This window comes from Galleria mellonella, unplaced genomic scaffold (genome assembly GCF_026898425.1).
Source record: "Galleria mellonella isolate WM207_F2 unplaced genomic scaffold, CSIRO_AGI_GalMel_v1 utg132, whole genome shotgun sequence".
Taxonomy (NCBI): Eukaryota; Metazoa; Arthropoda; class Insecta; order Lepidoptera; family Pyralidae; genus Galleria; species Galleria mellonella.
Window position 1 is genome coordinate 5008389 of NW_026441989.1, and position 27768 is coordinate 5036156.

At 32.6% G+C, this 27768-nt stretch overlaps 1 protein-coding gene and 1 long non-coding RNA gene across 7 annotated transcripts in view; one reads left to right on the forward strand and one right to left on the reverse strand.

Annotated features, from left to right (window-relative positions):
* Window positions 1-27768, reverse strand: part of LOC113518530 (protein grainyhead) — a 139382-nt gene that overhangs the window by 26534 nt on the left and 85080 nt on the right. For 4 of the 5 annotated variants that reach the window (XM_052901367.1, XM_026903506.3, XM_026903505.3 and 1 more), the window contains 4 exons: window positions 20324-20486; window positions 19524-19940; window positions 12830-12987; window positions 3819-3981 (listed from right to left, as the gene is read on the reverse strand). In XM_052901367.1, the coding sequence (XP_052757327.1) occupies window positions 3819-3981; window positions 12830-12987; window positions 19524-19940; window positions 20324-20486 (901 nt within the window). The remainder of the gene's footprint in view (window positions 1-3818; window positions 3982-12829; window positions 12988-19523; window positions 19941-20323; window positions 20487-27768) is intronic. The other variant, XM_026903507.3, reaches the window with a different exon arrangement.
* LOC128202169 (uncharacterized) lies at window positions 20524-27720 on the forward strand. 2 transcript variants are annotated; one of them, XR_008253626.1, is made up of 4 exons: window positions 20585-20624; window positions 20758-20841; window positions 25961-26230; window positions 27274-27720. It is a non-coding gene; the product is annotated as an uncharacterized LOC128202169 (long non-coding RNA). The 2 variants fall into 2 exon arrangements; XR_008253624.1 differs by having other exon boundaries at window positions 20524-20841.

Sequence of the window (27768 nt, forward strand, 5' to 3'; positions counted from 1 at the left end):
AAATACGGGTTATTGTTTAAAGGGAGCGATATTATCCTGCAGAGGCACGGACTCCTGGGGCGGTCATTGTGTTCGTATATGGCGAATGTCAAAAGCGTCGTCTTAATTATCGGGCACGGCCATACAATGCGGACTCGATTGCGGCGAGATAAGCTCGCTTTATACCTACTGGAGTATTGAATGCGATACGCCATCGCCGCGCGCCGCTCCGCAGAACACCGCGCGCCGGCTGCCCGCTGCCAGAGCTGGACCGCGGCCCACTTACTACCTTAATAATACCTTCAAACGTATGTCGCATTGTATCTCTGATTATTCCGATCTAGACCCATTGAATCAAGATAAAACGTGTTCGAATATGTAACTGGGTATAAGAAAAAGGAAATAAAATTATCCTATTGAATATCGACTACGTTTCATAAGTTACAACACAATCCTTGTCACATAATACCTAACAAATTAGATTAAGAATTTTAAAATCTTAGAATATATGGAAACTGTTTAATTAATGAGCTCAAAATTAGTTAAATGCTATCTACACAATTAGGTACAATATACAAGATTAACATGTTTACCGAATGTGGTTATTCCGGTTTTTCTAGAAAATCCAATGGATCGAAAAAAATATTATACTTAATACCTACACGATCTGTCTCTTTTTTCCCGGGAAGTTGTAAAGAAACAATAATGCGAGAGGGATTTCCGATTTCCACGCATCACGTGGCTATCAATGCTGTATCAATCTTTTGTCTAGAACACTATTTTCCCACAATATACATAATTGTGTATTCGTGTCACGCTATAGTGTCTTGTTCTTCGCGTTTTATTGCGATAGTATTTTTGATATTGTTTACAATTAATTGAAGACATGATACAACTAACGATGTTATGTAATTCGTATTATCATCATTCTTTAGACCTTTTCCAACACTTGAGTGAGACACGGCATGTTTTTGCCTTCAATTCTGATTTTGATATAGTCACTCTTTCTTTATCAGTTCATTTTTGTGTCCTCCATATCGCGTATAAATTTACTTTACATTCATCAATAATATGAGTCTAAAATTTATTCTTTTCATCTCTACCCTTCGGGAGAAAGGAATTGTTAGTAATAGGATCTAACAGCTTTATTGCTTGCAATATACCCTGTCAAGTCGATCTCCGATTCTCCCTGGAAATCATCATGGTTAATTATTGTTGAATACACGAGGGACAAACTGACCTGCTTTAATCCTCTCCTATTATCTATCACTGGAATCCCGTTATCGTATACCAATAGAGCAGGCAGGGAAACCATTTCATTCTCACTCATTAAAATATCTTTACTTTTCTTCTAAGAAGCCAAATTAACCCTCATTCCCATGAGATAGACTGAAAATAGCATTACGGTTGCTATTTTCAAGTTCTCTCGTAAACTTCTTACTTTATTTTGTTATATTATACTATAAACAAATCCATCTTGTCCCTTATTTTTTACTTTTTTTTTATTTTAGTAAATTAAGTTTTCAATTATAGTGAAAATAGTATTTTTTTACAATTAAGACTAAAACATTTCTTTAAAGAATAAAATTTTAGTAATTAATAATAAGTAAGCAATCATTATGTGCAGACGATGTTGCAAATAACAGCAATAGATAAATATGATGAAATCCATCACAACAGTTGACAACCGGTTAAGGACTGACTCGAGGAACGTATGTGTGACGAATAAATCACTGTACTGACACCGTTTATTCATACAATGAATAAAATCTGAATAGAAATAGGTAGATATAAAATTAAACATTTTCCGTAATACATTTGACAGTAGAAAAAAAATATTAAAGACGTTAAAATCAAAAATATTCAGACCATCAATCCCATTTATATGATTTTACTAAGCTGTAATTACTCCCTTTGATCGAAGTTGACCAATTATTAATATAATATTATCTCTTTGGTCAACTTTGGAATTCCTTCGACAGACAAAATGGCACAGTGCCATATTAATTCATTCCATGCTTCGGAGGGCATTTAATAGTTGTGTTAAGATTTCTTTGAAACGAAGTGAGATTTTAAGAACTTAGGAATGGTAACAAACACAGAAGAAACACAGGCTTAAATAGTGTGATCAGTTATTCGACAAATGAAATAAATGGGGGCATACTATGACTTAAAAATTGGGTAGCATTACAATATAACTGTACTTGTCAACCGAAAAAAATTGACTGCTTACTATATTTATGACGCATTGTTTTGTTCCATTCGTTAAATTGTACAAGAACCTACCTACTCGTATGTAGAACTTATGATTAATTAAACAAAATAATCTACATTTATAAATTGCGTTCCAATCCCCCAATATGCTTTTTTTTTGTTTGTAATGAATAAACTCAAAAATTAGTTAACTGATTTTAATTTTTTTTTTACCTATAGTGAGTTATATAGCTCATTATATGATAATAATGTATTATAATAACATAGGATATGTATAATTAAAAAAAATTAGAGATCCCTACAATAATTAAAATAATGTAGGTAACTCAAACTATCAAAAATTTGCCTATTAAAATACTAATTTGTCTTTCTATCTATCTAGCCATACGAAGCTAAGGTGGATCGCTAGTATTTGAATTCAATTCGATTTTTATAATACCTTGAATTATTTTAGAAAAACTTACGATCCCAAGTATTATACATGCAAGCAGGTATATATATGTAGGTATATTTTTTCTGTTTACATTATAAAACAATTGACCATTACGTTTCCGCTCTAAAAACTTAGATACATTACTTACATAGAAGTTATTTTTATCGAACGGTTGTCACTAGTATCGGGTTATAAATTGAGACGTTTGAAGTCAGACGCGGTTTACGATTGATATACGAAGTACAAGCTACAGTTTGACCATTCAATATTAAATACCATTAAAAGAGTTCTGAATCTTTATTACCTATTCATAAACTGTACGTTGTTTAAGATTAGGAGAAAATAGACTAGATAATCTTATATGATACAGATTAGCTTCATGATAATGCAATGCGATCTTTGAGTATCTGCGAGTCATTTTATGTTTATTGATTAACTCGTTAGGGCGCCAAATGGTAATAAATAAACGACTATTTTACCGTATTAACAAAAATGTACGAACACTTGTTAATATTGGATAGTATTAAAAAATACTAGTAGTATTTTAAAATAGCAACAAATGTTATAAGTATTATCTGCTCTATAGTATTGAATGTGTAATCATTGCATATTTCTATATAATAATAATATAATAAAAATTTGAATAATATATTACAATTACCTAATTTTGATAAGTTCTAAATATTATAGGTAATTAATTATGACAAAATTAAACTTTACTTTCATTCCAAATGACGAAAGTATTATATGTTTTTATTTTTATGCATTAACTATCATACTTTTTAGATTACAAACAACAACGCATGCATTACTGCAATTTATGGCAGAAATAAGTCATTAGGATAGTGGTCTCCACACAGGCACGCCATACAAAACTGTACCATCGGTTGTTTTATATTTATTTTGCAACTTAGAATGGCAAACAAGCTGACGGCCCACCCGATGGAAAATGTTAATCGTCGCCTATAGACATCAACAGTACCATGGACATAACAAAGTATACTGTTTTGTCCATTATCCCTCCCACCCCTCCTCATTATGCCTCGCCATTCCTGAGGACTAAGTTTCGAGTTCCGTTTTCAAATTTCTTATCGAATACCTATAGTAATAAATCGCACTGACATCATTGAATGAGTTTACTAATAAATAACTATGTTAAAAAAATTAGTTTTTTTTTAAGAAAAGATCTTACCTTAACAGTTTGATTTTTTAAAGGTTTGTCCGGATCATGTGTGTAGTCCAGGGTGATACCATAGAATTGTCCCTTGTTGATATAAGTGATCCTATCATCTTCGCGCCTCTGCGAACTGCTACTCGCAGTCTCCAGGTGGTACTTAAATCCGTACGGGGAAAACCTGCAGAGAAACGTACAATGAGAGGCAACTTTTATTTAACTGCGAAATACTTAAGACGTGTTGACATGACATGTATACAACACCTTATCCATGTTCTAGATGAAGATAAACATCCAAAAGCACACATTTATTATGAATGGCCCAGTAGGTGACTTGTTGATGTTTGTCAGAGAATAAAATGCACAATTAGAGCTGGTTTGTGAAACATTTAGAAAAAGTGCGATTTCTTCTTTGAGATATTTATCTGCGGATACACGTTCTCGACAATAAAGTTTCCATGAAGTAAAGCAATAAAAGTGTACAAAAAGTGGAAATCTTAATTGCGCTGCTAGTAAAGCTTGTCAGCGGCGTCGTTACATAAAGGCGTGGAGATCCAGTTCGTAGTGCGCAATGAAAAACTGTGTTTTCTCGCGATTTCCTGAGCTAACGATTGGACGGAAGGAAAACCCCGCTAATTTAGTGGTCATCGCGTGCCCAGACTCGTTATTGACACTGTACACCCGAGTAGCATGCTATGCGCTAGTGCATCAGGGCCGCCGGCGTGTTAGCACAGCTGCACGCGCAGTCCACCGCTGCTTGTCGCCGCGCCGATCTCAGGCGACGACGCCCACTACTAAGCACTAAGAGAAAACCACAGTAGGAAACGGCGGAGTCATTATCAACTCGTTCTATTGTACCCCGTGATAACTTATGTAACACGATAAAAAGCTATAAATCGTTATGAAATGTTTAATCCGCTAATAAATTCAGCCGGAGTTCCAGATAGTTACGCGGTTCTGTATCGATAACTACATTTTGTGGTTGCACCATTACTTAAGCTTTATTGAAAACAATTTGGTAAACAGCCCTGTTGATGTTTGCGATTTAAACCGAGCTCGTTCAGATAAAAGCCGTGTAATGCAAACGCAGACCGACAGTGACGGATCGGTCGCAGCGACGCACGCCTATCTGATGCTCTCTAAGTGATTCCAAGCACAATTTACATTTGCGACGTTGCTCTCTATTGTCGTTTCAACTATCCTTTGTTAACTTACTATTCTTGACGACCAGTCCTTATCTATAGCCTATTACGAATTTGAAATACGCAACCATTTACTTTTCGTATATGCTGAAAATTTTCCATTATTTTTCAGTTTAAGTACTGATGTTATGATTCTACTCTAGATTTACTGGCGATTACGTGAGTTCATCTTCAGAAATAAATAACACATTGTTTTCGAATGAGCTTCATTACAAATTTTAGCGGCGCAACAGCCGAAAAAAAGTACTTCCTGCGTGAGGACAAGGGCCTTTCATGAATAAATCAATCGAGCAGGCGAGGAAATTGATGAGTGCGCAAAAAGTCTCGGAACGTAGCGACAACAAAGTGCTCGCAATAAAAACGCATGCCGCGATAAGAGGCTGAGGCCCTGGCGTCCAGCGGCGATGCACGCTCCTCTGCCAAATTAGATGCGCATAAATCCGGCTTTGTTTCAAACCAATACAGACCAACCAGAAAAAGTTGAAAATGAAAATTAACAAAACTTTTTATGATAGTTATATTAGACACAAAAAGTTATCCCTTAGTCTTTTCTAACAAAACTCTATAATAAGTGCCAAATTGAAGTACACATAAGTCTCTTCGTGGCGATAAATCTGTACAGATCGATTACGAATCGTGAGAGAATTTTTTTATTATTTTTCTATTCAAAAAAGTAGTAAATTATTTTCTTTATGACATCTCCATGCTAGATACTTTAAAAGATATTGATTATAAACTCAATACACTATTAATGGCCATATGCTTGTATTATTGGTAGATGTTCCATGTACCTACTAATATAATAAATATGAGTATTTCCAATAGTAATCAAATGCTAATAACGCAATTAAGCTTAAATGACTAAATGCAGGTATTTAAATTGAATTTTTGACACAGACCTTAGTTATTCTTATACGAAAGACAGTTAGTAGGGATTAAGGCTAAAAAAATAAAGTCATCACTATATTATAATGATAATAAAACAATTCGTGTAATTCGTTAAAAATAATAACGAACTAAAAGTTTAACTAAAAACTACTTTTAATTTTGTCAAATATATTGATATTCATGTACAAATGTTTCTGACCTTATGTGGTCTGCTGTACATGTGTCCTTTGTTTTAATTAGCACAAACAAATTTTAATTTGTAAAGTAGTATGCAGTAGTAAAAAATAATTACATCAATGAACATATGCATGAGAATCTTGGTAGCTGCGAAATAAAAATAGGTGATTGAAAAAGTGGTCTTGGCGCATCGTTATAGGTTGGCAACGGGCGCACGCAAGTTGCATCGAATTGCTTGATGGAAATTGAAGCACCATTGTGTATCTGAGACGAATGTCTCGCCTGACACAATGCTTTGTATTCTTGCGCATTTCAGAAGATGTCATTCACTAAAACCATTTTATTTTCGGGTATAAGTATATCTACATTTATGATACCTTTAAACTCACATACTACGCAATCGTCACGTCAAATAGATTTACACAAAGAATTGTACGCGCAAATTTGTAACGGTTACTGTAGTAAATCAGTATCTTAGTATCCTAATTATATAATAATGAGTAGGGATATTTTTTTATATTATTATATGTATTACATCTCCCATATCTAGAACTAACAAAATTTTTTATCGTGCCTCCTACCAAATTGTTTATAATTACTCCTCTCCATCCAAAGGTTGCCTGGAAGAGATCGCTCTTAGCGATAAGGTCGCCTATTGTTTTCTCATTGTGATTATTTCTTGTAATTATTTATATTTATAATAAGTTTACTATTGTAATCTTTTGGAGGAAACAATAAAGAGTATCTATCTATCTATCTATCTATCTATCTAATTAGATTTAATCGCTGTTAGCTCCTCTAAAACAAAATAGATAAATATTGTATTTGACAACAGATATAAAAAAGTGCCGTGTGGTCTCGACATAGAATACACCACCCCCTCCGTTCTCGGGGGTGTCGTAAGGGGTGACTAGAGGAGGGCAAGAGATAGGCAACAGCGTCCCTCTTAAAACATCTTCAATACCTAACTGCGGTTGCCAATCCACCTGCCAAGCATGACAACTACTGGCAAAACCCTCCTAGAGGGAGGCTTATGTTCAGCAGTGAACTATTAAAGGCAGATATGATGATGATGATAATAAAAAGAGGAGGATTTTTTTATAAAAAAAAAAAGCAGTAACAAATATATCTAAACTGATCAGTTATTTTTTAATACAATATGGTATATAAAATGTATTAAAAAGTCTTCATGAGAAAAAACAACATTGACGTAGTTAAATATATTACAAATACAAAACGAAGTACATTAATAAGATTGAATATATGCATTATCTGTTAATGGTTACAAGAAGAGATAGTTCATGGCAGATAAAAGGCACTGAGGTATCGTGGCAGGCGGTCAGGCGGCAACAGAAGTTAATGAGAACGCTTAGCCAGAGTAATAGCGCTGCTTTGATTGGCGTGTGCCTCTGGCCTTTGAACACAATACTGATACGACTAGATCATCTCTACATGTTCTTTATGGTTAATTTATTTACGCAGTCTGATCAGTTATAGAAATATTGAAAATATTGAATATCTGGTTATATTATATTTATAATTAGTATGTAAAACAAAAGAGGTACCTATTTACGAATAGTATAAAAATATTAAAGTTTCTAAATATGTACCTATTTTAATATTTTTTAATATATAACAAAGATTTTACATTAGTAAAACAATAATAGAACAAAAACTAAATTTAATCAATAATCCTAATACTACAGGTAAGTATAATTGTATGTAGAATAGATATTATTACTGTGGTGGTAAATTTTTGTCGATGATTTTGTGCTAAGTATTGACTTAAATAAATATAAAAATAGCCTTTAACTAGTTTTTGAATAAGAAACGAAACGTGAAAACGAAAAATTAAGTTCAAACATTAATGTATATCGAATATGATTTAGAAAACTGATAAACAATTAATAATATGATATTTAAAAAACTTTTGTGCGATTGAGGGTTTGATATACATATAAAAAGTTAATGACAGCAAGTAATTTGAAAGCAAATTAACTACAATATGTGTAATTTATAGACTGACTTTTAAAATTTAGAATGGTTTTAGCATTTTAATATTATTATATGGCGGAACGTCGAACTTGGACTAATAATAATATTAATAATGATAATTTATTCAAGTAAACTTATTAATAAACATTTTTAAATAGTCATTTTTTATGAAACTACCGCCCAGTTCGGAATGCAATTTCAACTGACAAGAACGGGCAAAAAACACTGCTGTTACTTTTTACTTTACCTTATTTCGAACATTTAGACTAAACAAATTTGTGACCATTAATTGTAATAATTTCAATAACAACAAGAAGAATAATGCGTAAAAATAATTATAATGGACAATCTAAGGTCAATTTAAATTTCATTTCTCGATAACGAGGGGAGCGCCTTCAAAACTAATACGTTTCGAAGTGATAACCACATACACACACATCACTTGATTAAGTTACTACCTTTTAAAAGCTCATTCCTGCTTTGAGTATTCGACAAGTAAATAAACGGGCATCGTGCGGTCTTCGTAAAGTACTCAACTGGCCGGTAAGTAATAGTCCACACATTTCGTGAGGGCATCGGAATGGATTCATAAGAGGGTGATGCCTGCCTGAGCTGGTAATCGAACGCGTATCAGCTTCGGAGGTAATTTAAGACGGTAGAAACGACCGAGCTATTTGGGCCAAATGCAAGCAAGTAATTATTGAGATAATAATGCTAATGCACTTATCATGTCGACGAATGCTTCCGCCGTGTCGCCTGCGCGGTTTCTTTAACGATTCGTTTAAGAGACCGATTGTCAACTGTCTTAAATTTTACGTATGTTAGTTCTTTTCAAAAGAAAATGATTCTTAATAATATATGTGAGTGATCATTCTTAGACACTCTGATTTAGTTAATACAAAATTGTCAATATTGCAATATGAGTTTTAAACAAAAGTATTATTTAAATATAGCTGCTTACCTGGACTCCTCTTTGTTACGTTTGCATGTAAGTAAATATTTTTTTTTGACAAATATTGGTTAAAAAAAACATACAGTTAAATTAGATACATATAAAAAGTAATAATAATAACTTGTTGTTAAATTAACTAATTAACAACATAGATATTGAAAATAGCTTCTTTTTATTAATGATTGTGTAGGTAAATAATAAATAAATACATATTAATCTATTTATGTACCTACTGGTAATTACACTTGCCAATTAGTGAGTCATGCGCAGATAGTAGTTTAGTAGTAATGCTCGTGTAATTTAAACATGACTGCATGAACGCAACCTAGAGCACTATACCTACATGCCATATGTGCTAATATAATACCACATTATGTACAGATGGCAACTACACATTCTTCAAAGGTTATGGAGATTATAAAGTAAATATTGAATCAATTAAGAGTTACCGAATGTCAAATTCAAGAAATCATGTAAAAATTCAGTGTGAGCCATTAGGGTATACTTATTTTCTGTAAAGTACTGAACTATCACTGTAATTATTATATAAATTAGATGTTGTATGCGAAAAATTTAGAATGATTACTAACTAGACTTGTGTAAAAATAGCAAATGTAATTAGTAAGAAGCAAAGCTGAATAAGTTAATAAATAAAAATATTACAATAAATCCACAATTATATACACGTAGTTATACTAAAATTATACATTTCATCTGTCTATAAATCTCCAAATTGTCCTTTAATTTTTGATAAAAGTTTTTTTTAATTAATATAATATGACGAAAATGAACTCACAAACATGACTAATATTACAAATATGCGTAACGCCTTAAATGCCCAATAAAATAATAATGTAATTAATGCCTTCCTCAATTAAGGAGGACATTACCTATACATAACTACAAAGTGTTTACTTAACTTTATCATAAATTATTAGATACGCCATATTATTTATTCATTCTATATACTAAACAAATATATGTTAAGTTTGAAATGGTAATCTTTCAGAGAATTAGGTTTTTTAATATACTTTAGACAAAAATAGTAACCTCAGATATTTAATTGTGCCTTGTACATTTAAATTTAAGTCTCACAATTTATACGATTTAATAAACATAGATACATATTAAATTTTTATAATGGGTCAGTATTATAAATATGATATTAAAGAACTATTGAAATTTTAATACTATTGAAATATACATCCGATAGTTAAATTATTTGATTTAAGCGTCTCAAACTGAACGTTAATTCGAATCTACTTTGAATGGGTGTTCGGAACAAAGCATCGTACTTAGAAAAGGGTACACTATAACAGCCCAGAAGGTGCAAAGTGGTCGGTCAACAGTCGCTAGAAATGTTAGCTGGTGCCTAGCTGCTCATACTAACAAATTACATTGTTACACACAGGAAAACGGTTTGATAAAATTGTTTTGTATGTTTACGCTATCAATTTACGACAGTTTACTGTACGTTTTGTTCCATTTTATATTCATACAGAATTCGTAAGAATACAAAATAATACTTTTATAAATAGAATAACATATGGAAAATATGTAAATTAAATTCCAAATACCGTTTTTACAGATTTTTCAGATAAATACGTATATTAATATTAAACTATTGAATCAACATAAATATTAATGGCTCTAGGAATCATATTTTATCAAAATCTAGCTTAATAGATACATAATAAGGCCAATAATATTTATAATGTCTTGTTGATATACCTACAATTTACTTAAAAAAAAAAACAGTCACTTTGCAATAAAAGATATCGAAAATTTATTTCGGAAATATTTCAATGAAATTGAAATATTTGTTAGCGTTTAGAGGTACGGTTTTTCGCAGTGTACAAGTATTTAACTGATTACGAAATTTTGTTTACGAAATAATGCAGCAAAAGTACTACTAATAAGTAAGACGTTTTCGGTCACGACGACCTCTTTGACTCCAGTATTATTAATTAATTGTCTACATAGGCGGCTATTATTTTATCTATTGTTGGCGTCGGTGTACTCGGATGTGGCTTACATAGTCAATCTTTTTAGTAAAGGTTCTTGCACATAGCGGGCATGCGAGCACAACCAACCAAGTATTATGAAATCACTAATCTATGTACCTACACAAACATCGAAACCAATGTTAAAGAATTAAGTGATACAAGTTTTAGCATAAAAACTATGAAATGTGACTTTTGAGGTTAATATAGTATACAATCGAAAAGTAGCTAGGAATTTGCAGATGGAGATTTGGCTGAAATTGAGCAGCTTATCGATACGAATATTTTTTTTTTTTTACTTTTAGTGAATAATACCATAGAATTTTATTTTGCAGACTTTAGTTTCGAATAAAAAAGACATTGTTTTTTTTTATTTTTACAAACAGGATTATTTTTTCTTTAACTCTATGATATGAATAACAAATTGATGAATAATTTTATTTTTATTAAATGAATTGTGTATTATGTTTGTGTAGATATTAGTGTATCTCCGACCATAATCTGTAAAATAAGTGAGTTTACGGTTTGGACACGGTCGTATTTAAAATATATATAGAATTTTAAATCACAACATTAATATTTAAGAACACATTAATAATATAAAAATAGTTATATTTACGACTATGTGCAGTAGTTACCCAATCGATTGTATTTAATATAATATATTGCAGAGTTTATTGTAATTCAATATAAGCAGGCATACGAGGTTTGTCCGGAAAGTACGTATAAAAGTTTTTTAAAAATTTTATTTTACAATTATTCAGGTAAATCAATTTTATCCCCTTCAAAGTACTCCCCCTGTGACATAATGCACTTGTGCCAACGCCGTTTCCACTGTGAGAAGGCTCCTTGAAAGTCCTCTGGTTGTAGGTTTCTCAGCTGCCCCGTCGTAGCTTTTTTTATCTCATTTATGTCCCCCAAATGCCGCCCCCGAAGTACCAATTTGGTTTTTGGGAACAAGAAGAAGTCACACGGGGCCAAATCCGGCAAATAGGGGGTGTTCGGTCACCGTAATGGAATTTTTACTCAAAAACTCACGGACAACAAGAGAGGTGTGGGCAGGGGCATTGTCGTGGTGAAGAATCCAACGCCCCTCTCGCGCCAATTCTGGACGAACTCGTGCCACACGAGCTTTGAGGCGTCTGAGCACATCGACGTAGAATTTTCCATCAACTGTCTGGCCTGGAGGGACGAATTCTTGATGGACAATCCCCCGAACATCGAAAAAAACAATCAACATTGTCTTGACATTTGAGCGGGATTTTCTTGATTTTTTTGTTCGTGGTTCCCCGGATGTCTTCCACTCTTTGCTTTCACGGCCATTCTTGCCGAGTTTCGAGAGAAACTTGATTACGACGCGCTGCTCTTCAACGGAAGCGGGCTCCATGCCGACGGGGTTTCGTTAAGAGGTAACTTCACAGATGGCGTGACAAGCCAGTTCGCACCGCACGGCGGTCAGACCAGAACTGAAGCATTGTTAGGGACATAAGGAAGGGGTCCTGCGCTTACCTGGCCTCCCCACTCCTCTTTCTCGCATTCCAGAACACTTTTATACGAACTTTCCGGACAGACCTCGTACTACTATCTCACTGATGACGATGATGATGAAATTGTCCACAAATAGGTTACAAATCGCTTAAGCACGAGAGTATTTCGCTATATTTCTTAGGAATTTTTTTATAATCTTACCGTTAACATTTATATAATATTATCTAATGCTGTAACTTTAAATTAAATTAGAGTTGTTTTTTTTTTTACAAAAATTAATTTCATTTTAATTTCATATCATTATATAAAAGTATTGATACTTACAGCTTAGGTATTTGTATCTTGTCCGCATCATTTTGTCTACCAAAATCGTGCCAGGGTCGCGTTCTTGGAGGTTGAGCAGGCGAGTGGTGAGCCGAGGGTGTACCCCGGCCGTCTTCCGCCACACCGGGCTGCTGGCAGATTACGGTGTAGTCGAACGACTGCGCGGAAAGAAACTAAATTGTATACGGTATACCCACATATAGAAAGAGGCAGAAAGAAACTATAGGCTAGAAATTTACAGAATGGAATTGAAAATATCAAAATCTCTGGCAGAAAGGGAAGTATTCTACCAGGGAATATAAACACCTTTCCAAAAGATTAATTACTACGGAAATTCAAAAATTTTTATCGTTTATCGATTCATATTTCTTTTAAATAGAATGGTTTCATTTGATATAGGTATACAGGATTTTATTAAATAATTACAATTCTCTAAAGCTACGATGATTATCGTAACTAATCATATTATAACTATCTCATCTCTTGGTGGTGTATCAACTGGTGTATAAAATGTAGGTAATGCACTTAATTTACTATTGTGTGTATGTGTTAATATGTAAAAAAACATAATATAATATCTATATATTATATAATAAATTATACGATAAAAATATGCAAAATACAAAATGTTATAATACATTATAATAATTCCCTGAAATGTAGAATGAGTCTCAAGTATTTTCACGTATCATTTTAAAATATGTATGATGCTGATGTATGATTAAATAACATGGTCTAAACCACTCCAGGATTGCAATGACTTATTTTAAATTTTATAGATATAATTATTGTTTTCTTAACTGCAAAGAAATTATTATAATAGACGTTAAAAGATTTTCGGTGAACATTTTGGAAGGCACGAAATCGATACTAAACTCCAACATTTTCATACTAACTTATAATAAAAAGTACATGCTTGCGACTATCTATCATTCCTAGTAAAGTAATTAGATGCGATTGCCGATCGGTAATGTTAAACATTACCCTTATATTTCTCAATAATAATTGATACTACCTACATATCTATTTAAAACGATCTTAAATAAGATTGAAAATGCGATTGATTTTCAAATCGATCGATCGATTAATTTTTACCTGTGTTTTTCAAACATATATTATAAACAGAATTTTCATAAAATTAACTAAAAAGAAGGAAAACTTATTAATTCGTTTGTTTACCTATATCACTCATATCATATATCTACTCTTATATATATCGTGGTTCCAAGTGTTGCAGAACCCATAGATAAAAACTTAGAAAACCATTCATAAAATGTATAAACTGTAATGTATAAATTTTTGTTACCACATTATTTATTAAATGAATGAATTTATTAAATTCAGAATTAATAAAAATTTTAATAATTTGTCTAGCAAATAAAAAATTTTTGCTACGTACAGTAACATAATGTTACGTTTATTGTACTTCATTATTAAGATATCAATAAACACTGTTATTACATAGTTTCATCATTATTGTTTTACCTATTAATTAATTACTGCTGAGCATAGGGCTTCCCATAGCTTGTCATAAGTAACAATCTTTAGGCATGTGCTTATTTCAGTTAGACAGGGATCGTTCTATAATATTTCGGATTATAAAGAAGTTATATGGTAAATATCCTAAGATCTTTAACAAAAATCATACGAGTGTAACTAAGTTGATAGTAAAAATATTACATACATACATACATTTAAATTTTTATGTATGACAATGTTTTTAGTATTGACCCTCCTGGAATTACATGAGACCCTGTACAGTAATTTCACTGTCATATTTATTGTAAGAGATACTCGTATAAGATTTCACATAAACGAGATTACAGCTGCCTAACTGAAAATTAAATATATTGTAGCGGGGAGGCCTACATTAGTGATACTCTTAAAAAAATTACAAGATGTATCTACACTCAGTGTTCTGAAAACAATTGTCGGTATATGGATAGAACAGTGATTGACTTATTACATATCACTAGTCGTTTGTATTCATTAATAGCAAAATAGTTTTTCAGTTGATTAGCAAATAAATATGTACTTAGTACGCACTATTTTTAGATTTTAGTCTTGTCCATGTTCATCTTAAGACCTTTGGGAAGCACTATTGAGGTCATTGAGTATAGTATTGAAGTCCTCAAGGGATTTCGCCCTGATTACTATATCATCGGCAAATCGAAGGTGAGTGATGTATTCGCCATTGATATTTATATCATACTTTTTCCAGTCCAGAAGTTATAAAGCATCTTCCAATGCAACTATGAAGGGTTTCGAGGATATAACGTCACCCTATCTTACACTTTTCTGCACTGGGATGGATTAGAACTTTGATTCTGTAGCCTTCATGTACATGGGCATCAAGACTTCGATATACTCGTATCTACAGCCAATCTAACATCGCTAGAAAGATTGTAGTACCGCCCATGTCTAAACCAAATAAAAAGCTTTCTCATAGTCCACAAACGTCAGACATAGTGGCAGATTATACTATATATTTATATTATATTAAATTATATTCGGTTTTCAGTATAATCTGTCATAGCATAAGTATGTGATCTATAGTGCTAAAGCCATTTTGGAAGCCAGCTTATTCAGATGGTTGGAAGTCGTCGAATTTGCATGTAAGACGACTGGGCAAGACTCTCGAAAACAATACGTAGACGTAATTTAGAAGGGATATCAGTCTATCGTTCTTATCAGGGTATTGTCACCCTTCTTGAAGAACAGGATCACTACACTTTTGTTACACACCTCGGGCATAGCATCATTATGGATGTTGAAATAAAATAGCCTCTGAATACGAGTACCAGTTTTCCACCCATTCTCAAAAACTCTGCTGTTATTCCGTATTCCCCCGGAGCCTTGCTATTTTTAAGCTGTTTGAGAGCCATTTCAATCTCCTGCAAACTGACGTACGGGATATCGTCGGTATCGGGTGACTTCACTCTTTGGTAGTTATTCGCGATAGTATGCGTCGTTAACGACGTTGTGTACATCTGTCCATAGAACTTCTAAATGTCACCCAAAATGTCAGATGTGTCGGAAATTATATTACCGATGTGGGTCTTCAACTTTGTCAGTTGGCTTCGCTCAATAGGCAAATCTATTGAGATCATCTATATCTATCTATTAATCTTTGGAGCCTTGATCCCACTGCATTGCCTGTTCAATATATATATAGTATTAAACTGGCGTATGTCATGCCGTATACACTTGGAGATTTGCCTATATTCTGATGCAGACGTTAAAGATTGGAAACATAATTCTCGCTATTTCCTAGAGATCTAGAGTGTGATCAGATACTTTTTGGGTTTTTTTTAACGTTAAAGCTTACAAAATTTAGCTCCTACTCCTTGGATAGTTTCCACTAAATTATCGTTGATATCGCTCGCTGTACCACCGTCACCAAACGCTGACAGCGTTTTTGACAATTCGAATTGGAAACTCTCGAGGTTCTAAAGATTGATAAGGACATACGAAGGTCAGAGCGTAAATTTCAACTTGTCGAACACTGAGACGTCATTGAACAAATAGCGATTAGTCGTCATGATGAAGTCTATTTAATTTTTTGTGTATCCTTCGGGGTAAGCCAGGTCGATTTTCTATGTGGCGGTTTTGAAAGAAGGAGTTTCTCCTTCTATTTGAAGTCAGACAATTGTAGTCGCCTAAGATTTCGATACCCGATACCTAAGTTCCCCATGCTCGTCTCGTCGTCTTTCATTTTACCTAGTTTAGCGTTGAAGTTATTTATCAATACAGAGTATTAAGTATTAGAGAAATGTATGGCTCTTGAAATGTTTTTATAATTGCCTGTACCTCAGCATCGCTAATCGCAAGACATAGTTAATATTAACTTAGTAGCTGAACATGTCATATCAGTATGAAAGTTTCATTTTTGTCATTAATTAACTCATGTTTTTTGCAAAGTTACAATTTATCTGGTAGAACACTCGCTTAAATGAATGCTGATGATTTCTATTTCACCTAGTATATCAACGAAGACATTGACGATGATGAAATCATTAGATATATTATGACGTGAATTTACGTGGTCCGATTACTTATTCTAATTTAATCTAATTAATAGTCAAGTTTAAAAATATACATTTGAAAGTAGATACAAAATTGTAATCTACATAATAGCGTTTATTATGCACAAATGTATGTATGTTAGCACGTACATACGTAGTACGTACGTATGTTAGCACAAATGTAGGATATAATTACGTCAGAGATAAATTTTAATGTAAGCCTATTTTGTTAATTTAACCGTAACATATAACTATATCAAATTTTGAAACAGAAAGGAAAAACTTAAAACCAAGAGTATGAATGAATGGAAAACAACGAACAAACCAACAAACAAACGGAATGAAGTTATTTTTTACGTCACAATTTTCCATAAATTAAATCTAATTGGCCACTAATTTATGATAATGGTTCCACATTAAAACATCGTTGATAACGCTTCAACGTCATTAGATAGGTTTTTAATTCTGGGGCTGATTGCACAAAACTGATATAAATCGTTAAATCTGGATTATGCGTATGATGATACGCTTTGTTTTACTATTAAACTAATATTTAATTATGTTTTTACTTTATAGACATTTATTGCGCGAAGTATACTAGCATGAATACACTTGATATTTATAAACAGGCTACCAATCTAGGTGTCTACTAATCCAGGTAGTAACTTTAAGGGTATTACTCTGATTTAGTGCAAATTACATGTTCGTCTAATTTTTAAAGAAACTACGTAACCTAAGACCTTCAAATAATTATTTTAATAAATTACATATGGATATGTTCCATGTAGAATAACCAGTTATAGAGCTAAATTAATGAATGAAAACATTTTACATCTGTAAATTTCATTACCTTCAATATACTTCTCGAGACAAGTGAAACAAAGTAAAAAAGTAAAATTTCAGCTCAAGGTTATACAGCATACTATTTAATGGAATGCTGTAAGTATATAAAAAGGAATACGAATGTACATTATTTACATTTTATATTATGATATCTACACTCACTACAACAAAATAAATTAGTTCCCAAGAATTTGTTAAAACATCATGTTTATGATATTCTCCTCTGCCTGCATCGAACATGTGCTTGTCACTGAGATAGTTAACAGTAACAAGAGCGAAGGTGTATTATTTGAAATACTATAAAACGATATGAATATATATCAATAACAAAGGTGCGGTCCATTATTTTTTAATTACGTTCAATGAATGATTGATGTGTGTAATTACTGTTTTAAATTTGTTTAAATGGTGACATAAACATAATTCGCATCTTTTAAATTAATATGCAATTTATTCGTGAGGAACGACTAGAATGATTAATTCGAATCCTTATTAATTATAATCCTAATTTATTATCCGCAATTTCATTGGCATCGATTTCCTTCAGTTATACAGAGCTAATACAGCTATTTATAGTATAGAATAGCTACTTTAACCCGAGTAAATATATTTGTTTTTCATCCAATCATCCAAGTAATGTAAAATACAAATAATTTACACTGTATAAAAGTGTATATTATTTGTGCGTATATATATATATATATATATATATATATATATATATATATATATATATATATATATATATATATACACATACCGAAGAACATGTAATCTATAATTAAAGATTGTGTCCTAAAAAAACGAATTTTGAATTGTGACAGAACTATGTTCTCATTACCTTCCACAGTAAAAAATTCGTTGATTGATATCTTTATAAATATAGGGTACAATTTCATATGTATTGCATGAATAAAGTATGCTTTTAACGTTTTTTTCACAGGAATATAAAAAAAATCTACATATTTTTTTCTCTCAATTTCGTAAAATTTGCACTAAATCAGAGAAATACCCTTAACATAAGTATGTAACAAAAGGATAAGTATCTAGATCGTTGTAGTGTTATTTTGCTCGTGATCGCCGCGCCTTGAAGCCAAGCTGTCCTTCAAAACCACTTAGCTTTAACCTGATTATAGTCATGTCAATTTGTTATTTTAATGTGTAAACCCATAAATTTTAAGTTGAATGCTGGGCGTTTGATGTATTTGCTCGAAGGTCTCGCGTGGTGTCTGAAACCTATTGTCTGAACCAACATCAATGGAGCAGTAATTAACGGAACCTAGCCATTATGTCTATTCTACCTACATAACTGCAATTTATCCAATACTTATTGTCGTTTGCATTCTAATATGATGCATTATTAGAATATATTGCTCATTTGCTTATTTCATGTTGGAGTCCAGTAGGCGTCTTGTTACGATAATTAGATATATGTAAATTAACAAAAATAAGTTTTTATATTAATTATATACTAAAACTAATCCCTTAACCTTTGTTTACTCTAGATTATGTTACAATGACGTACGTAAGCGCGGGTGGGCTTCAGCTGTCATGCTGTTACAGCATTAATGATAATCAATATAAGAATTATCATCCGTTTTTAAGTTTGAAAATAGATGTGGTATTGATGTTCGTATCTTTTGTTATTATTAGGAAAACAAAATAAGATATAAAGAACAGTGAAAAATCAATGAGTAGGTAGATGCATCATTATTTCCGCAACTGACATAAAGCTATTGAATGTTGGTGTGTGTTTACGAGTAAGTGTTGTGAGTGTATGAAGCCTGCCCGCCCGCGCCCATGTCCGTCGTAGTCGTGGCACCGACCTGCTGAACGGCAGTATGATCGCGAGGAGTGACAGCATCCGCTCCAATGCCGCTGTCAGGTGATGGCAGATCCACTGTCAGGCCCGCGGCTGCGATCACACTTTTGCTGTGATATCGAGGTGCCGCATATCGGTCACCAAAGGCGGAAGGCGGAGCCGACTCTGCATCTCCATAGGGCGGCGCAGCCCTTTGCTGGTAACCATCAGCGACAAAGTACTCTCTATAATAAGGTTCGCCGGTGAAGGCCGCAGGTTGACGCGAATATTGTTCACCATAGGGAGTAGGGCTTGGGGTGCCAGGCGGCGCGAACATCTGCGCTGCATACATGGCAGCGTCAGGTAGCAGCGAGCCGGCCGAAGAGGCCCGCGACGGCACCGGGGACGGCGAGGCCGCTTCGCTGTGCTCACCGACCGCCACCTGCGGACACACGCGTCTGTTACACGCGTTCTCCCACGACAACTGTCCGCTTCTCAACGTCGACGCGTACATGCCGCGTCAAATCACAGTTCACAGCTTCACGTACACTAGGATTATTCGAATGTCACACGTTCACGAAAAGCGAGGAAAGCGGAAATATTCCGGGATGCGGTAAAGGTCCTTCTGAATCGCCAGCATCGGCGGATACTTGGCGGGCAGCACTGACCGGCCGGATTAGGGCGCAGGCGGGCGCGGCTAGTGCGTCGCGAGCGCGCTGCTCGGCGCATCGTACACTAACCGCGATAAATAATACATGAGTGACCGGTAAAGATAGTGTGTGAGTGCGTGCGCGCGCGACGGCAGCGTGCGGACGTGTGACGCACCTTATGTCGCGGCGGCTTGAGCGCGTGCGGCTCGGGCTCGTCGACCACCTTGCGGCTCAGGTCTTCAGGCTCGCGCTTCACGAGCCCCGCGTGGAGCAGGCCGGAGAGCTCGCTCAGCTCCGCCCCGTGCGCGCCATTGGCCGCCTTCAGTGCACCGCCGGCCCTGCGGAGGGGAGATAGGCGTGATTGGCGACACTGCGCGCGCGCACCTATTTCTACGCTCGACCTCGCCGTGCGCGCGCAATATCATCGTCAATCACACTATCAGTCATACGTTATCTATATTTCTTACACTATCAAAGTACATAAAAAATAATAACTAATAAACCATATTATATAAGTTTATAATAATCTTTTCTTTTCAAGTCATTTAAAAATTAAAACCTTCTACAAATCTTTATTAACTATTACACTGTTTTATCGCTTTATTTCAGTTTAAAAATTTAGTACAAAAAAAGAGACGAAACAGTTGGCTAAAATTGGTTTATGGGAGGTTTGACGTTTTTTTGAATAAAAGGGTTAGTATTGTATTATATGTAGGTACATTAACTTGATATTGTTTTTTTTTTTTTTTGTTTCATCATTTTGAATAAATTATAGTTTATTCTCTCGAAGCACATATTTTTATTGTCTTTATAGTGATTTATTATTATATAAGTAATTAAACAGTAAATACGAGTATAAATAACAATAAGTAAAAAAAATAATTAAGTAATTAATTAGGTAGTCAAGCTCACATACGTATATAATTTGCATATTACCATATAACTTGTTGTGGAATCCAAAGTAACTAACATGCAAATACATAGATACAATGATGTAATTATAGCAACACACAAGTACATAATTATAGTAGGTATTTAGCTAATTAAACTTGATACACAATAAACATTTGAATCTTTGTAAACAAAATTGAACAAATAGGTAACTTTAGTACCTACCTAACGAAATACGACAAATAAGCAAACTTGTTATAGTAGGTACTTAGTTGTTAGTATATAAGAAAGTATGTAGATATATCAAATATAATGCAGGCATTGCACGCAATATTACGAACATTCTTTTGCCATACATTTTAATTATATTTTTATCACTTTAATTCAATTAAGTAAATAATGATTTGCCTTTTATTCATTATTAAGAAAATTAAAATATACCTACCTATGTGAGTATTTTGTGTCTTATTATTGTTACTACTATATTATTACAACTACCTTTTCTAATTCTGAAGCCAAATCATTAAGTAAACTCTCTATTTACTTATTACTTTCGATATTTCTGGAAACATCTCCATCAAAACAAAATATCGAACGTCTATTTTTTTCAAGAAAGGTAAATTAATTTCCTTACATTATTTTCTACGTATTAATGATATTTAAAGCATTAAATACTAATATCCCATCTGACTCATTAAACAAAAACCACTAATCTACCTAAAGATTGTAATGCTAATTGCATATCTACGAACTTCATTTTAAGTTCAATTCAGTTGTCACTACAAACATTAGATACATTAAAAATATTGAAAATAACAAGTTAAGAAGTCGCAATAATTGATATCAATTTTATCAGTTTGTTAATTGTAAAGCTAACGGTTTGATATACTTAACAAAAGATTTTTAATTCACTCAATTTAATTTTAAAGTTACTCTAATAGTTTTAATTAATCAATTATTTATTCTTTTACTAATTTAAATTAACTTATCCTAATAAACGATATAATATATATAACGATATATTTATAATGAACGATGTACTTTTATCGATATATTAGTAAAAAGTAATCGATAGAAACTATATCCAATAAACAGTGACGTTGTGCATATGACTAAGTTCTAAGTAAATAAATAAAATAAAATGTTAAAATCAGGATAGTAGGCATTTACACAGCAGCATATTAAGTACTGGGGAAAATGAGGGAATATATAAGTGTGACCTTATGTTTAATTGGTAACACATTCTTAAAATGGTTGAGATATTGGAATGTAGTCATTACCATTCGTTACGGTATTCTACATACTCAATATAAAAGCCGAGATTAACTAATTGGAACTAAGTATCTATACTGAAAAAAAAAATATTTAATTAAGATTCAATACTAAAATTTTAATAAATAGTGCTAAGCATTCTAGTAGGTACCTAGACACGTTCAATTAAATTTGTTTACTTTGCATTCATAGTTAAACAAATTTGGCCATTACAACTAAACTTTAGGTTACGTTACTGAACATTAATAAAAAATTAATTTGCTAAACCGTTCAGTTAACCCTTTTTTCATATAATCCATATATTTTAATCCTTTTTGTTACAATATTTACATTTGCAGAAATTACTAATTCCAGCAGATAAGCAGACAATTCTGTCAAAAATTTCGTGTCAGAATTTATTGGTAAGTTCTATTCCCCGCATACCTAAAAAGTTATGACAACGTATGAAGCCCAGTCTCAGATTCCATTTATGACTAAAAAACCTGAATAAAATGTATTAATAATTGTGACTATGCTGCTGTATAAATGGAGACAGGAGTTGAATTTGTAAGAAAAAGCACGAAAATAGAATAAATATCGTCGAAATATAGGCATCGCGATTGGTTTCGTTGACCGCATTCGTAACACAGTAGTGCTACAGAACATGTACTTAGTCTGGTTTGATGATGAAACAGATATACAATGCAACCAGCCTGACATATCATGATAGATCACGCTGATAGGTCGTATATCTAGGCACTATATAAAAGTTAAGATTCTCTGGAACCAGTGTGCATACATGCGACGATGCGCATATAGGGTTTGCAATAACGACTTAATAGTTATTGAATCATATTTTCTTTTTTAATGATTCAGAATTCTTCGGCATTATGTATGGAACACACACAAACCTACTTAAACATATAATATAAATAGACACAATAAATTCACAAGGTATCCGACTGTAAAATATTTTTTAACAATTTTATGCTCTCGTTATTCTACTCCTGCTATTTATCTGAAGAACTGCCCTTCCATTGTTAATACGCAATTTTACTAAATATAATAATAATAGTATCCCCTTTTTTCGGCAATTGTAAAAAAATAAACATTACAGTGAAATTTTTTAATATGTTAAAAATATTAGAAAACTTCGTTGCTTACTACTAGCTTTTATTCACGATTTGAATCAACAAAAAGCAAACTCACTTTCATATTAATAATATTAATAAGCAATAAATAAAACTTGAATATACAAACATTTAGGTATATAACGTACTTGAATATGTAAAGGTAAATGATACGTTTAATGAAATAGGACCTTTTCTTTACCTAATTGTGCTGATGAATATTATAAATAATCGAATAACCATAAACATTGTTTTACCTACGTAATTTTCCATTTAAGTAAACTTACATGAAACATTGCATTATTAAATGATATTTTTTTAGTTTTTTTTTTTTTATATAACACGTGGGGCAAATGAGCATGCGGCTCACCTTATGATAAGTGACAACCGCTGCCGACGATCATTCACAACACCAAAAGTGCTAATTGTATCTTGTTTTCACTGATTTGAAATTTACTTAAAATAAAACGATGGGCCTCATACATTTCTCTAAGTGACAAGTACTCTACATATAAACGAATAGATATTTTTTGTCAGTGACATTATACCTATTGTAAATTTAAATTACCTGCCTAAATTTTTAGGTACAATTTTATAAACTGTAGCTAACTATAATATATATATTAATTTATTAAATTTTACCATAACGATGTAATAAGTGCACCTATTTTAAAAGCTAATTCATTTATATATTAAATTAATTAATGTAAATGTGAAATTGTTAAGAATATAATGGGCATATAATTTACTAAACACGGAATTATAATAATTATCGTAAAATTACACGATAGCTGTAATAGATTATTTAACACCGATTTCGATTTCGTAAGCTACTATGGATATCGTAAAATAAATTGTAACAAAGCTTAAATCAATTTGATAATACAGTAAGTTCGCAATTTATTTGTAAATGTGTAATAAATTATAATATAACAAATATAGTTGCTTTAGCTGGAAATATTCCATCGCGTTCAAAGGAGCGTTTTATATCAAGTTTGTTCGTTTACGTCGCAAAACGGTAAATATCAAAGTTTGCATAGGCAATTAGGTAGGGAGGTAGGTTGGTAGGTACATTAAAGTAATTTGATTTGTTTGCATGTGAATGCAGCCACCTCCGCAAGTGGCGCGGGGCGCGGCTTTCGTCGGTCGATGTCAGTGCACGCCGATTTATGATAATTGAAGGCATGTTTCATTGGCGCTCAGATGTTTATTTTAGATAAGCGAGTCGCGCAGCACTATTTCATGCGTCCGAATTGGCCGGGACGCGCGACCTCCCGCGAGCTGGACGCTCCACCGAACATGTCCGATCATAATTCTTTCTCAGCTCATTCTTCGCAATTTATGCATGTTATTTGTAAAATGAAAGTGACGAGTGTGAAATCACTCATATGATTGGCCGAAGTTGAAAAAATAATATCATGAGATGAGTAACAGCTTCATATCGATATAAAGTTCAAGATTTGCCGTTGCATAACATGCAAATTAAATTCGTGATAATCCGGATATTCAGTGCTACGAGCCGCCGGCGAGGTCCTTAGATAACGTTATTCATATGTGCACGGTACACACAATACGTTGTTTGCTTGTCTTTCATTGTTGGAGTTGCAAAAACGCCACACAAAGCGATTTCTGCTGACAGCTGAGTCCCAGCACGTCATAACGCGACCGAAGTGGGTGCGCGATTGCGAACTGATATACCTATCTGCGCATAAATTTTGCATTCTAAGTAATACTAACAATTATATCAATGAATAGTTTAATTATTATTCTACTCAATACATCAATTATGGCCAAGTATAGAGATATTATAGAAATCATTCTGAATGTTTTATAAGAACAGTTACATTGTAATTAAACTTTAGATAAATACATTCTAATATTATCTAAATTATTTTCTTTATTTAATTAATCTTAAAATTTATGATTGTTGGTATACCTATATATATATATATATATATAGTTATACTAACAATCATTAATTTTAAGTTTAATTAAAATAAAATTAGTCATATAAATGTATTATTATCAAAATCTACACTTATAAAATTGTTTGCCCTAATCAGCATATAGCGAAAACTACTTAGCGTAAGAAACTGAAATTTGGAATAGAGTTTATTTTTATAATGTAAGCATCTAACAAAATCTGCTAAGAATGAATTATTGAAAATTTTAATTTAAAATAGAAACACGATATCACAAGTGTAAAACCGCGGGCTATCTGTATTAAATAGTTACATTACCTTTCTATTCTCTAAATTCACGAATATATAAATAGATACGTTCAATCGAATTTAACAAATTGAGCAACGAACTTGTCACAAAACTTTCCCGAAACTCTAATCTGATATCAGTGTCATGTTGCAAAAAAATTACCATAACAGTTGCAAGTAATAAAAGGCAAAAATAAGCACCACATCTATAACCGTGTGCGTCGTTTTACATGCAAATATGCAGTTTCTTATCGAAGTTGAATCGGGGCACCTCTCGGATGCAATTGCCATTATAATTATTTGCAATGTTTACTTAACACCCTTTCACAGATGATGAGATCTCGACAATGCGATGCTGGGGTGCAACAACCCTACGTATTGTAACATCTATCGAAACTATTTATTCATGAATCACAAAGGAGATCATTGAAGTGCAAGTTTTCAGATTTCTTGATAAGGACGAGAACAAAATTAAAGAAAATTTATGTATATTACTTACTGTGCAAGAATTGGCAATATACTTATTACATATTTTGCAAGACAAATTTCGACTACATATAAAAATATTGTACCTATGAAGTAAAATATGAAAATTAATAAGTAAGTACATGTTTATTCACCTATTAATTTATATATGTTTTTTATTTAATGTATTTTAATAAAATAAATTAAAATATATCATATATATAAAACAAAGGAATATTAGCAAATATTATAACCGATCAATGGTTGAATTTAATTTAGTGATTTTTTCAAATCACTCAAAAATTTGAGTGTAAAATTTTATATGCTACAAAATAATAAATATAACTACATTGATATATGCTAGATGTACAAGTAGACTTTATGAAGAACTATATTTACTATTTAATAAGATTATGCTCTATAAAATATGAAAAAAAATCAGATCTCGATTTCGATCGAGTGATCAACAAAAAAGCGTATAAGCGAAATTCAGAACCTTCTTTTAACAATCGCTAAAAATACTCCACGAAAAATATATTTCCATTGATACTGATAAGAAGTACTGTAACCAACGATAACCACATTAATATAATCTAACTATATAGAGTACACGTTTACATTAGTTACAATAATTCTAAGTACATAATGCGTAATCTATATTTATGATATGTTAATATTTTTTACAAATAAAACATATAAATATTCATGAACCGATATAGAGTCATCGAATCTTCAAAATCATAATAAATGATGAGATATACGCTTGGTGTTATCGCAAACAAAATCTCATGCGACGACAGTTTATCCACCGTTTGACGAATAGATTAGAATCAACGGGCGATAAAATGAGATGAAGGAGGTGCTTGCAGCGGATGTGAGCAACCATTCTATTTGAATATATCATTCGACTAAATGTAGGTTTATTGCTACTTTTCTCACGGAACTAATACATTATCAAAAACTTTAATTGAAATCGATTTCGCCATTTGTCTATGTCATTAAAATGATCATTTGATTACACATAATACGACCAAATAATTAATTTTCCGCAAATTTTCCTTAATCCTAAGTAGGTATCTAATATACACTTCCACTAACGAAATAAATGTTAATAGCATCCATCAAATGGCTCTAAATAATAATTCGCAAATTTATGTATAAATTGAATTTATTTAAAGGACTATACTGGATCCGGTTGACTCAATAGAATGAGTTCATATAAAAAGCAATGGTCAAGAAAGAATGGTCAAACCCCTGATTTCATATTTTGCTACATGATGACCACGACTGTCAGGGACAAAACGATGTTACTATCTTTTTATGCATTATATTTGTAAGAGGGTTGGATATTTCCAAGGGAATTCAATGGTATTAACGACGATACCATTAACAATACAGACGTATCTCCAAGAAAAAACCGGTTCTAACGCTAAATGGGTCACACGGTTCCAGCTCCCTGAGTTTTTGTTAAACCATCACGACACCAGCGATGTGCGATCCAAGTTAACACTTGCCAAAAACTAAGCAATGTATTTTTTTTTAAACAACTTTAACAGTTATAATAATTTTTACTTATATCGCTTACACTTATGTACATGACATGCTAATAAATTATATATTACATATCGTGTGTTTATCTTGTTTTGAACTTTATTTTCATATATAAATCGTTT